Source organism: Mus caroli, unplaced genomic scaffold (assembly GCF_978045245.1).
Source record: "Mus caroli unplaced genomic scaffold, Mus_caroli_1 scaffold_11, whole genome shotgun sequence".
In the NCBI taxonomy this organism is placed as follows: domain Eukaryota; kingdom Metazoa; phylum Chordata; class Mammalia; order Rodentia; family Muridae; genus Mus; species Mus caroli.
The window spans coordinates 69,930,816-69,945,206 of record NW_028227266.1 but is presented as its reverse complement, the minus strand read 5'-3'; the positions used below and the strand labels follow the sequence as shown (position 1 = coordinate 69,945,206).

At 41.7% G+C, this 14,391-nt stretch overlaps 1 protein-coding gene across 1 annotated transcript in view; it reads right to left on the bottom strand.

Annotated features, from left to right (window-relative positions):
* The window catches only part of Aldh1a2 (aldehyde dehydrogenase 1 family member A2), an 80,001-nt gene that overhangs the window by 21,372 nt on the left and 44,238 nt on the right, over positions 1–14,391 (bottom strand). The window contains exons 5-7 of the mRNA XM_021171467.3: positions 12,592–12,653; positions 10,429–10,557; positions 10,199–10,312 (exon numbers count right to left, since the gene is read on the bottom strand). Coding sequence (XP_021027126.1) covers positions 10,199–10,312; positions 10,429–10,557; positions 12,592–12,653 — 305 coding nt within the window. The remainder of the gene's footprint in view (positions 1–10,198; positions 10,313–10,428; positions 10,558–12,591; positions 12,654–14,391) is intronic.

Genomic DNA, 14,391 nt, shown 5'->3' with positions numbered 1-14,391 from the left:
CTTCATACACATTATTTTAATCTTCACAGCAATTATGAGAGGCAAGAGATATTGCTCCATTATGTAGTTGGAAGAAAATAGGACTCAAAGAGGTTTAGAAATGACCTAGTGGCTGGTACCCACAAAGTGACAGAGCATGGGCTGGACCTAGGATGCCCACCAGGAGCTCAGAGCTCAGAGCTCTTGCTGCCATGCCTGTCTGTGGTGAGTTCTCTTCTCTGGATGTGCTGTGATTAGGGCCCCTCTGCTATGTAGGAGTCTGACAATTATGCAGAAGAGCTTAAGATCCACTTTGTCTAAGTCACCCGGCTGTTCCACTTTGCCATCCTTTTTTCCAAAGAAGAAAACCTCAAGGTCTGATTTCTTGCTTTAATAGGAAGAGCTTGATTTACTCAAATCAGAAAGAAGCATGTGCCACCACCTAGCTGAGCCAAAGGGACAGGCTTCTTAGGACCTGGTCATTCAGCCTCAGCCTGAGAGAGCCTGCAGCAGAATCCTTGCTTTAGCAAATGAGAGAGGAACCCAGAGAACCCCAGCCAGAAGAGGCAGAACTGCACTTCTTATTCCTTCACATTCATGATTTAAGAATTTTAAAAACAGACTAAAACCTATACATTTGAACATTTTGTCATATCAAACTGGTTTTTTTTTTTCCTTAAAAATCCTTTGATTCACTACAGGATTGTGCACAACCTTAGCAAAAGGCCTCTTGGCTGGGAAAAAAGAAAAAAAAAGCTAAAACTGCCCCAAATTACAAAGTACCTACAAGGGCTGAGGGGAGCAGGAAGAGAGAGCTGACCTGATTCACCACTCCAGCAGCAAGAATGGGTCTGCGTCATAGGACAGGAGTGTTACCCCACTCTGAACTGAAATGAAATGAAAGGAGAACCCCACTGCGTGAATTAGCATCAGTGGTAACACAGCTGCTAGCTACAAACATTGGCTTGGCACAGATCGATCTGGACTCTCCTGTAGCTTGCTTTGATGGTCTCTCTACTATCTTGTTGACTAATGATGAAATCATGGTTTGCTTGTCTAACTGAATGAAAAGAAATACATTATATCAGACAGAATGCAAACTGTCTTCCCGTACTTTGTTGAGGATGTTTATTGACTCTGTGTTTATAAGAAGACTTTCATATTCACTTATTAAATATTTACACGTATTGCTTATGTATCTAGCTGCATAAAGAGAAGCCGACCCTATCTTTAATCTGAGTACTGTTTGCTTTCTAAAGGCTGTTGCTGAAGTAAAATGGAAGGCAGCCACTTCAACTAAGCTTCTTGTTTCAGAACATTGCAGATGTTTTGTAATGTGTCAATAGGTTCCTTCTCCCTGGAGCAATCCTAACAGAAGCTGTAGACAAATATACTTTTAAGTGACATGTTTGATTTATAAGATTCTGTGGTTTCCAAGTAACCAAAAAAAAGAGTTAAAAAGAATAGATGGATGAATACATACCAGGCAGTGGGGGGATGAGGAGGCTGGGATGGTGCTGTCTGCCTATGAGCACCCTCGGCTTGCTCACTGTTACTGTAAATAGTCACAACCTGATTTTCATGTTCTAGATAAGGTCCTTTGACATTTGCCACTAATGTCATTTCAGATAGAAAAACATGAAGATACTTCAAAAGCCACAGAACTGGCTTCTCTCTGAATGAATGTAAGCTTCCTTCGAGAAATACCAAGTATATACTCCAGTGGAAAAAGTTAGCTGAACAATGCACACTAGAGTGTGGTTCTCACTATGGTACATGCTCTTACCAGCCAAGCATGTTACAGGTCTCCTTCTACCTGATTCTCTTTTCTAACCTCACCTAGCTTCCTCCCTATCTTCGTCAATGTTCTATTGCTGTGAAGAGACACGATGACCAAAGCAACTCTTATAAAAGAATTCAATTGGGGCTTGCTTACAGTTTCAGAGGCTTAGTTCATTATCATCAAGGCTTGAGCATGGCAGCACACATGGCGCTGGAGCAGTAGTTAAGAGCTACAGCCAGATCCACAAGCAGCAGAAGGAGAGAGATAGAGCCTGGTATGGGCTTTTGAAACCTCAGAGCCTGTCTCCAGTGGCACACCTCCTTCAACAAGGCTGCACCTCCAATTCTTCTAATCCTTTAAAATAATCCCACTCCCCCTCTATCTCTCTTTCCCATAGACTGTCTCCACCTTTAAAGAGTGAGCACTTAGTTGTTGGAGTATTTTCTCCTGTTTTAAATATAGCTGTTGCCATTAAAATCATGTGGTATTGGTGAATGAAAACACAGATAGATGAAAAAAACAATCTAGAAAGAACCAAACAAATATGAACACTCATGCTTGAGAAAGACACAGGGTAATCCAGTGGAGGGGCGTCTTTTCAACAAGTGGTGACAACACACAGCCACTCATATTAATAAGAGAGAACTCCAATCTTTACTTCATAACAAGCACAAGAATTAACTCAAAGTGCATACACTTAAATGTAAAACAAAACCAAAAATCCCCACAGGGAGAAACAGGAGGCAATCTTTGAGCTCTTAAGGCAGGCAAAGCTCTCTTAGCAATAATGTCAAAAGCTTGATCTATAAAATAAAATATTGCTGGACTGGATCTTCTCAGACCCAAGAACAACTGTTCTTCCTAAACTACTGTTAAGACGATTAGAGAAGACTACAGACTGGAGTAAAGGTCTGCAAAGTATTAAGACTTATACCCAGAATATAGAAAGAATTTTCAGATTTCTACAGTAAGAATACAATGCTTCCCTTCCCAAGGGGCAAAAATTAAAAGAAACCTTACCAAAGACAGTACATTGTAGCATACACACACACACACACACATATATATATTTCATATATATAAAATTCCTTAATAGTAGAGAATTCCAAACAAAACTCCACTGATATTAACATCATCTAGCTATCTGAAGGGATTAAATTAACAAGTCTAGCCATATGAAACTCGGAGGGGGGGGGAGGTTGGAAGCATCTCCTTTGCAGATAGAAATATAAAATGGCATGAAGATTTCAAAATGCCATGGTTAGGTGATCCTGTGGTGATCCCTAGATGCCTGCCCCCCTTCACACACACACTCACACACACACACACACACACACACACACACACACACACACACCGCACACACAGTGGGGGAGGAAGCAGAGAAGGTTTACACATGGATTGTTCACAGAGGATTTATTTTTACCAAACTCAATCTGGAAGCAACTCAAATGTTCAGCAGCAACTGACAGGATAATCAAGTTGTGATCTATCCATAAGATAAAATACTGTTCAGCAGGAAAAATGGTGGTTAATACAGCAACACAAGTGAATCCCAAAGTAATTATTCTAAGTGAAAATAGTTACTGATACTGTATCCATTTATATAAACTTGTAGAAAATGAAAATAATTTAGTCAAAAAGCATAAAACAAAGTGTAGGGACTGGGATGAGGGAAAGATGGAGATTGGAGAAGATTTCTGAGTGTGGTGCCTGTGTGCTCTGTGCTGAGCTTGTGCTCCGGGGGGATGGCTACACATGCCTGCCTTACCATGCTGTGCACTGTAAATATGTGAGATCTACTGTACCTAGAGCAAGCCTCAATGAATGCATTAGTAACAATCTATTAAGCAAGTAAATAGTTATGGTATAGGTTAATTGTGCCACATAGCTCTTTTTTGTCCTTTGTGGACAACTAACATAAAAATTACACTGAACCTACGTGTCTGGCTAAGGTATAGGGTGGTAGTTTCTAAAGTCTAATAGATGTAATAGAGTTAAGTTAATTAAAATGTAACATAATCAGAGCCTAATGGGAAAAGAATAATGAAGAGAAGTTATATGAGATACAGAAATAAAACAAAGAATATATCAGTGCCCAATAACCTGTAGTTTCTGGCACCCAGGATGGCACCACTCAAGGCTTTCACTGCAAACAAGAGTCATAGCACCGGGCACAGCCACTCTCACTGTGCAGCACTGAGCCATCTGGGGAGAGCCTGTTAGAATGGCCAGCAGTGAAACTGCATCTAGAGACAATGCGGGTGGTCTTCTAGTAAGTACAAATGTCCTGTTTTAGCACGGATTAGCACACTCAGCATCATGGAGTTCTAAGTGGATGTGGAGTGTGACCCAACTGAGCCAGTCCAAGTAAACCACTGATTCTTGACCACGGATTAAGAATTCTTAGAAAAGTTTATTAAAATGAGGGTTCTTAGACTCCCTGCCAAGTCCAACTTAATCCAGAAGTTCTGGGGTGAAGTCCAACAACCTGAATCTGACTGAGTTCCCACCAGCACAACAGGCGAGGTGTTCCTGAACAACTGCTGAAAGCAACGATATCTACATTACATGTTTCTTCTAAGTAACAGAATGTCACTTTGGCAAACCGTGGTTGAAAGAGTGGCCCCCACTCTAGACCACAGCAAGGAATCCTAAGTGAGTTGTTTAATGGATACCAATCTCTTCCTGGGCTACATTCTAAGTAGTCCACTAATTTACCTACAGGATTTTAAAAGAGTTTATGCAAGCTAGCACTTGGTCAATCTTCCAAAACATGAAACAGGAGAGAAGCATACATATGCTACTTACTAGAAGCCAAAAATATCTGTAAACTATTTATGAAAGCCACAAAACAAACAAAAGGAGAAGGAAGCTGCCAGAGGAGAGTGGGAATCCGCCTTTGACAGACATTCTTTGCAAATGGAGGTTTCATACTCAACTAGTGTTTACTGAAATCTTTCAGTGTGCCAAGCAATATGGGTGGACCTTTCAAATGTGTTGTCCTGAGCCACAAATAAGCCTTAACAGAGTTACTACAGCCTGCCAAATGTGAAAAATGAAGGACAAGAAAGAGGCCAAGATCACACAGTAAGAAAGCTGGGTCCTTATCGGGGAGAATCCATTGGCCCTTCTTTTATACCATACTTTCCTAAGCAAGCATAGATTGTCCTGTAAATGTCACTTGGGGATAAATAGGAAGCTGAGTGTGGTGGTACACACCTTTAACTCAGCACTCAGGAGACAGAAGCAGGTAGGCAGATCTCTGTGAGTTCCAGGCTAGTTGGGTCTACATAGTCAAGTTCCAGGACAGCCAGGGCTACACAGTAAGACCCTGTCTCAATCCTCCCCATCTCCCTTAAGCCACTCAAACAACCAAATAAACAAACAAAATAGCAAATAGCTGTGTGCGGTGGCACATGCCTTTAATCCCAGGACTCAAGAGTTGGCTCTCTATACCCTGCCTCTAACTATAGTGAGTTCTAGACCAGCTAGAGTTACACTGTGAGTTCCCCATCTCAAACAGATAACAACAAAACCCAGGAAACAATGGTGGCTCATCTTCACTGACACTTTGCTAAGAACCAGACGCCAGGACAAATACTTCAGTTCAGTTTCTTTTACCCTCTCAGCCCACAAAGTTGATAAAAATCATCCCTCATCTATAGCAGGAAATCTGAGGACTGCAAAGATCGCACAGTAACGAGTCCTGTAACCAAATGCATACAATCATAATAGGCATCTAAAGCAAGTTGAGACTTCACATACAAATCTGGCATATGTGATCTTAATTGCTCTTCTTAATGGAATTTGAATCCTATGGTTGAATTTCTTGATGAAAAACTACAACGTTATCTACTGGTTTCTAGAGAAAGGCAAACGTGTACTGACTCCTCGACAGGTCTCATCTGGTGTGGTAAGTTTTTAAGGTGGTGTTTCTCCCTCTTCCTCATCTTTCCACATTATCTTGAAAAGACTTTATTGGATAGGGAAAGTCTGTATTGTTATATAATCTGAAGTTTTGGAATTTTAAATGTCTGTCAAAAGTGAAACTGCTGGGGGGGGGGGGCGCTGGAGAGATGGCTCAGCGGTTAAGAGCACTGGACTGCTCTTCAGAGGTCCCGAGTTCAAATTCCAGCAACCACATGGTGGCTCACATCCATTCATAATGAGATCTGATGCCCTCTTCTGGTGTGTCTGAAGACAGCTACAATGTATTCATATACGTATAAATAAATGAATAAGTCTTTTTTTTTTTTAAAGTGGAATTGCTGTAACGATGAACAAACAAACCGGGCACCTTATTGCTAGGGAGCATCAAAAGCTAACTCCCATCCCACACTGCAGAGCACTGATCTTTGGAAGGTACTGGTCCCGGCAAGTGGGATTGGGTTTGTGACTGATACCAGTATCATTGCACACTAACAGCAGGCAACATGGCTCACAGTGGTCTCCAGAGCTGGGGGCCCATAACCTGCATTTTCACATTAAAAAGAGGGTATACCCAAATCCTTCCCACATGATGGTAGTCACTACAGAGTTTATAGGGAGTTTTCCTAACATGTTTTTATTGTTGGAAAGACGGCTCAGTGATTAAGAGCACTGGATGGTCTTGCAGAGGACCAGAGTTCAGTTCCCAGCATCCACACAGTGGCTCAAAACCATCTATAACTCCAGTTCTAGAGGACACTCTTTTGGCCTCTATGGGCGGGGCATGTATGTGTTGTACATGCATACATGCACTCAAATACTTATGTGTATAAAGTAAAACAATATATTTTTTAAACCATCTCAAAAAATAAGGGAGGAGGAATGCTCTTAATTTAAAAATGCATTTTTACTTTTGAATGAAGGAGCTCTTTATTAAAGTTTAAATGTCTTGAATAGTGAAATTTCTTTAGATGTAAAAGATACAAGGTAACTTCCCAAGGAGAAGTTTGGTTCTATCCTATTTGAACACATCTTTAAAACTGGGCCACTGTAAAGGAAACAGCCCAGGCATCATCGTCTTCCGTGAGCTTGCACGACACACTGTAGAGCCACTTGGAGACTGTCCTGTGGGCTCTCCTGATACATATACCACTGCTGCTTCCCCAAAGTCTAGCAGGAGCTGGTAGCTCAGTGCTAAGGAAAGATTGGTGGGACTGACTTGGGATAGCTTGGGATCAAACTTTTTAAACGCCTGTATCAAAGAGTGACCTATACCAGATCAAATGACAGAGGTACTAAAGAGGCAATCCTAATTTGAAATTTAGAAAAAATTAATTAGAACAATGGTAAGAGCCTTTCAGAATTAAATACTTTTAAATGGCTCTTGCAATGAACAGTTTCCACGGAAAATTCGGCATTGTCCAAAACCTGTGTTTTTCATAGTGGGGCACAATTGTATTCCTTGAATTGTCTAGGCTAACGTGTAGGACTGTTATAAGTTTGAGGCCAGTGTGGCCTGCAGAGTAATACTGCTTCAAAAAATAAGCCCCCTCCTCAGAGGAGAAGGGGAGGAGGGGGATGGAGGAAGGATTGTGGGAGGAGCTGATTGGGAGGGGGCAGTGAGAGGGATGTAAAGTGAATAAGCAAAAAAAAAAAATTAAAAAAAAATAGAGCTCTCAGGAAAAAATAAAACAAACAAACAATAACTATCCTCTTTGAGGATATCTGCTATTCTGTACTTCAATGAACCCTGGCTGCTGAAGGCATGTGTGAGCCTACAGTCAGAAAGCAGTGCAGCACTGTCTGGCACTGGGGCTCTGGGTGTGGCTTACAGTCTTGTAACTTCCTAAGCCTTCCCAGCTGGGCTAAGCTTAACCGCACCTTCTTTGGCTGCTGAGGCAATGCGGTAGGATGGCAAGCACTTGGCTGGCATTAAGAAGTATTTGCTCAATCAGTGTTGACTATTAACATCCAAAGTTTAAAGCCTCCATCGGAACCATTCACCTTCTGCAACTTTGTTGAGATCCATTACACACCCTATCCGATGTCCCTTTTGATGTATGTGGTTCAGGCAGGTTAGTTTATTATCAGAGCTGTACAACTCCCACAATGATTACAGCTATCTAAATACAACAAAACCACAAGAAATTTCATATTCATCCACAGTCACTCATCTTAGCCCTCAGCAATCACCAATCTGCTTTGAGTGTATACATTTGCCTCTTCTAGACACTTCTCAATTAAGTATGATCATAAAATATACAGCTTGTCATTACCACATTCTTTAAGTTCCAAAGTTGACCCATATTATGTATGTCTCATTCTCTTTTTTATTATTGAATAATATACCATTTGTGGCTATATTACATTTTATCCATCCATCATTTGATAAACATTTGGGACATCTCTACTCCAAGGAATAATAATGTTATAAACAAGGAATAATAATGTTATAAACAGGTTTCTGCGTGGGTAGATTTTGTCAAGTGTTTTCTTATGTCTACTGAGATGATCATGTAGCTTTTGCCTTTTATTTGACTAATATGGAGTATTAAATCGGTTGTTTTCTATATTAACCCAACCTTGCATTCCTGGATTAACTTCTATTTGGTTGTGGTATATAATCCTTTGTAGATCGTGGCTCACTCTGTTTGGAAGTATCTGGTTCAGGATTCCTGCCAACCATCCTCACACGAGATTAAGGTGGAGGTTTCTTGTGACTCCGTTGAAAGCCTGCCTAGATTTTTGCCTCTATTTTTAATTCAGAATTCCTCCCAATAGCTTGCTTTGTGGATATTACTTTCTGGTTTGATTCTAATTGGATGCAGGTGTTTCTTTAGCATCTAGTCTGAAGCAAAGACTTTTAAAACAACAGACTCAGTGCACCCAGAAGAATATGTCTCTTTCACACTCACATTTTGGGTTGCATGTTCCATACATTTGATAGCAAGTAAAAGTCAAATAAAAGTTTGGAAACAGAGAATGTAAATTAGCATGCAAGTCTATTTAGCTTACACAAAAATAGTAAGAGACCGTTTAGCTAAATATCATTAATTTTGCATCACCTGATTTAAGGCAATCTCTAGGTCTCTCTGGCAGGTATGCTGGCCACTGGCCACTTGTCTATATGCCTATAGAACATTTGAAATACAGCTAATGACACTGAGCTGTGGTATGAATGTAAATTGTCCACTAGATCTCATATACTTCAATAGGCAAAAATAATGTGAAATATGGATTTAGTAATTTTACAGAGATAGGCTGAAATGATGTTTTAAACATATGTATTAAACACGATGTAAACCAATTTCACTTGTTTTCCATTTTCTACTCTGACTGACAGACACAGCTCTCATTCTTTCTCGTAGCTTGACCACTGCAGCTCTGTGGCTATCTCACATCCAGTGCTGCTGTCCATGGGGTTCCGACAAGGATACCTGCAGCTCTGGAACAGCGCTAGCTTATAGAAAGAGACTGAAAACAACTTTTCTAGTTCCATTATCTGATCCGATCCTAATGAGCTGCTTGTGCTCTTTAGCATCTAGTCTCCAACAACAGTTTGAAACTTTTTCATCATCTGAACCTGAATCAAAGACATGATAGAACAGCAGATTCGTGATGGTCAGGAATTTAAACCACAACTAGTATTTACCTTGCTGGCTTTGGTTTGACTTACTAGATAAAAACAGTCTTTACATTTCTCACTATCTGAAAAAATAAGGTATTTGTTGATGTAGGAAAATAACAGAATTCAAATGTCAGTGTCTATGAAAAAAGTTTTATGTGTATACAGCCTGACTCATAAATTCATGTGTTAGGCATAGCAGAGTATGAAATGGAGACTTGCAAAGTCTCCAACACTTAAGTGCCTGGCCTTTCACAGAAATCTTTGCTGACCAGTGCTCTATAGCAGCCAACTGCCTCTTTCACCTATAGGGCTCAGTGAAGTGTAAAGGGAAAGTTGTTCTAGTTCCCTCCATTACAGACTAGATTAGATCCTCCACTTCTCTACTTGCTTCTGTCCTGTATCTTGACTAAAAGAAATGTCCAGAGCCCCAGCCTGTGGGGTAGTTTTACCCAAACAGAATCACAAAGAGTCAGTGTAAAGTGTGCGCCTCTTCTTTCACGTTCATTGGGGAATCTACGTATGAGACTGGTGGTGCCCCAGAGGGGCCTGGGTGCCCACTGTGGGTGTAGACCCTATGGGTACTATTTGCAGCATTTATGTATGCATTTATTGCACACATGTGTATACCAGAGGACAACCTCAAGTGTCTGTCCCTCTCAGGAGCAGTCACCTTGTTTCATTTTGTTGAGGCAGACTCTCTTCCCTGTCCTTAAACTTGCCACGTAGCCAAGGCTGGCTGGCAAGCAACCTCAGAGACCTACCATCTCCACCTCCCTGCACAGGGATTACAAGTGTGCATGCTACACTCGCATCTCCATTCATAGGACTTTGCTCACTCATAGGACTTCCCCTCAGCCCATGGTCTCTCAGGTACTTACCTCAGTAGAGCCTGTGAATGCAATCTTGTCTATGCCAATGTGAGAAGCGATTGCTGCCCCTGCTGTTGGCCCATACCCTGGCAGGATATTGACGACTCCGGGTGGAAAGCCAGCCTAAGAAACACAAATTGGAAGAAGGTGTGTGTTGTATCCCCTTCAGGCTGGCTGCGCTTTGCTTCAGGGCTCCACGTGAGGGAGGGGAAGACACCCTGGGAGTCAGCTTCCCCTACCTCCTTGATGAGGGCTCCCATATACAGTGCACTGAGCGGTGTCTGCTCAGCCGGCTTGATGACCACGGTGTTACCGCAGCACAGTGCGGGAGCAATTTTCCAGGCGAACATCAGCAGGGGGAAGTTCCACTGGAAGGGAATAGATAGCAAGGTTAACAGATAGGGAAAATGTTTCTCCATTACTTTTTTTGTCTTCTCAGATTTTAAAAGAAAGAAGCTGTGACTTATCAGATTTTCACAACTATCCTAAACATAGATTATCTCTGCCACCAAGTGTAGACCTTGGGTTTTGATGACATCACTATGAAAGAACAGCACCGGCCTTCAAAGTGTCTCCTTCCCCTCTGTTCAGTGTATGTTCACACTCCAAACGCCCACCTAAGGAAAGCTCACGCTGAGGAGGAGCAGGGAGCGACTCTTCTCTGTTTAGCTTTACTTTTTATTTTGCGTTCATATTTATAAAATTGGGCTTTGTTCCAAAGTCTCAATACGTGAAAATTTTCTCTTAAGTTTTGGGTTTTTACACCAAGATTTTCACATTGATATGAAAAATATTTTATGTATATCATCTAGAAACTGAAGCCCTAGCTATCAATTATTTTTAAGACAATGTGACTTCAATGTAGCCTTTTAATATGCATTGTCATAAAAATCCAACTATATATTTTATAAAATGTACCTACCAACGAATATACAAAAATTTCTTTAGCAAAATACAGCATGAAAACCAAACCAAAGTATCTTTATGAGAATATGAAAATGGGGACTAACATGGTTTAAATTGATTTTGATAGAATATTCAGCTTGTATTGTCATAAGCTCAAGCATGAGACGTCTTACTATCAAGTGTCTGATAATTACATTAAGGAAGAAAACAGCGTTCCAGGTCCCCCTGCTTCAGCCCCTGATCACAATGTGTTTCAGTCTGAAGCATCTCAGCTGCCATCCTTGAAGGATTTTCACTGGCTCTGGCAAGCTGCAAAAATATACAAGTGTCTTGCCTTCACCAAACACCCAATTTCTTTTCCCTTAGTTGTTTATAAACTTAGGAGTCCTTGGTGAGGTTTTAATTCCATCTACAGTGCGTAAATCTTGGAGGCAGTAATTGAGGGAGCTAGCTGACAGGAGCTCTTGTCTTGTAAGGGAAGCTGAGGCTCTGAGGCTCTGGGAGAGCAAGAGGGGCAGCTTTGATGCTTGCAGAGAAGGTGGCAGACACAGGGAGATTTCCCTGAAGAGAGTAGAGGAAGAACTCCAACCAAAACTTTCTCTTTCCTTTCTTCATTCTCTAGTGTAGCTTACAAATAAACCAGGTCATTTGAACAAATATTAATAAGCCCCTAAGACTCTTTGGCTCCTGAATTCAAAGATTATTCTTGAGTCATTCCTCTATGTGTTGCTCTATGTGTTGAAAGGAAGAAGAAGAAGAAAAAAAAAAAAACCTCTTGTCTTATCTATACTGTCTTTAATGTCAGCACAGACCACCTCTCCATCCCATTACCCCCTACCCCCAGCCAAATCCGAGCCAGAACTATGAGATAGTGCTGTTAGAAACCTGGGTGATGCTTTGTGCTGTACTAAGGGTGTGTATAGGAGAGAACGAAGGACCGTGTTTAATGTTCCAGTCAAACACTAGTCACTACATCTATTTTTCTTTACAAGATAGACAACAGCCCAGTTTCAATTTGGACTGTGATGTTAACTGTGCTGCTGTGTCTTTTAAAGCACCTTCCTCTAGACTCCTGTGAAAAGAGACAGTGGGAAAGGGGGGATAAAGAGACCACATAAAACAATATGCCTGGAAAGATGCTGAGTTGCCAATCTAAAACCAGAAACAAGCAAATACAACCCCATGCTAATTCCCCGTAAACAGATAGGTATTCATAACCAAGGGTGGGTTGTTCATACACTGCCCTTTGCTTTGCTAAGTTTTATCAGGAGAATCCCATAACTTGAGAACTCTACTCATGGTAATAGGCCTGAAACTCGATTCACCTGTTCAAATAAGCATTTGCAGAGAGGCTGCTAGAGATATGTCAACAACATGAGCTCAGGTTTTTCTTCCCAGTAACGAAAACCACACATCGCTAAGGACCGTGTTTTATATGTCTTTAAGAGAACTGGGTCAAATGAAAATAAATACGAAGTGTGAGGAGATGCACTCACCGGGATGATCTGTCCACACACTCCAATGGGCTCGTGTCTCGTGAAAGTAAAATAGTCTCCATCTGAAAGAGATAAGCACGGTCACTCCAGAGAGGGTCGGGGAGACAGAGGAGCGCTGACGTGGCAGCGGAAACCGGAAATGAAACTGAGGCACATCCTACACATGAAGCAAGACAGCACCAGTCCTTAGGGGTGTGTGTGTGTATGTATTGTGTGAGTGTGTGCTTACGTGTGTGTGTGTGTGTGTAAGAGAGAGGGTGTGTGTATGTGTGTACTTGTGTGTCTGTATCTGTGTGTGCATGTGTGTGTGTGTGTGTGTGTGAGAGAGAGACAGAGAGAGAGAGAGACGGTTGTATATGTGTGTATGTATGTGTGTACTTGTGTGTCTATGTGTGCATGTGCATATGTGTGTGTCTGTGTGTGAGAGAGAGAGGGTTGTGTATGTATGTGTGTGTTTGTGTGTCTGTCTATGTGTGAGAGAGAAGGTGTGTGTACATGTGTGTGTATACATGTGTGTCCGTGTGTGTGTGCATACATGTGTGTTTGTGTGAGAGAGCAAGAGGGGGCTGTGTATGTGTGTGTGTGCACACACACACACGCAGGCAGCTACAGATAAACCTACTACATGGACAGAACAGATGAGAGGACATCTACAACAATATGAGGGACAGATCTATGATACAGACAGCAGTCATGCAGGAGAATACATTAAAAACTCAGTTTTATGTTAAAGATTAACACATATAGAATAGTTAGCTGATTTAAATACCAAGGTACCTCAAGCTTTTAAACAGCTTTTCTGGGTAGTTTTCAAAATTAAAAGCCATTACAGGAAATGCTATTGAGCACACTTTAAATGCTGGGCAGCTGGGAAGTATGAGGAAGAGAAGGAAACACACTCCTTCACTCAATGCACTGTCACTGGCACAACCTGGGGCCTGGGGACACAAGCAGGTGTCCCTGGGAGCTTGGAGGAAAAGCCCCAGAGACACCAAATAGCCTTGCTTCCCTTGTGGGAACAGTAGGCCCTTGGAATAATTAATTAGCCAGGAAGCCCAAACCAAATCCTTTAGGAAATGCTGTTTGCATTTATCTGGGTACTTTAGAAAAGCTAACCAAGTCTTTGTTTCCCAACTTGTTGCTGGTCACTTCACTAGTGGTTTGTCTGTCAAAGGCAGCAGCACCTCCCCCAAAGAAAGTGAAGCTACAGCTAAGCCTGGGGCAGGCTGGCTGCTGGGACTAGGGATGGAGGTGAAGCTAGGAGAGGGTGGATGAGACAAAGACAAACGACACAGTGAGCTGTTTATCTTCATCTCTCAGCACATCTTAACCACTAACGTTTCTCACCCAGGGTTGGTGCCACTAACTTCAAAATTATATGTTTTTAAAGTTCTCCTTCTGCTCCTTTCTCCTCCCAGCCCCTCCCTGATCTCCAGTCCTTCTGCCCCAAACTAGCTGCTATCCACTGCCTTCATTTCTCTGAGAACTTTCATAGCAACTCCGCATCACAGGGGCACCCACGCTGCTGCCTCCCCGCCTGTTCTCAGTCCAGCTAACTGCAAGTCCCTCCCTGGGCTTGGTTGCAGAGGACTGCAAAGGCCAGCACTTTATGTATGCTAGTACATCTGTACTGGGATTTCTTGATTAAAGTGTATGTGTCTTTAATGTTTTAATAAATATTTGAAAATCACCCTTTATCAAAGTTATAACAAGTCCTAACAACATGCTCCATTTTTCTACTCTTTAATCAATTTCCTGAATATCTGAATTTTAGCCGATCTGAAATCTAGAATATGGCAA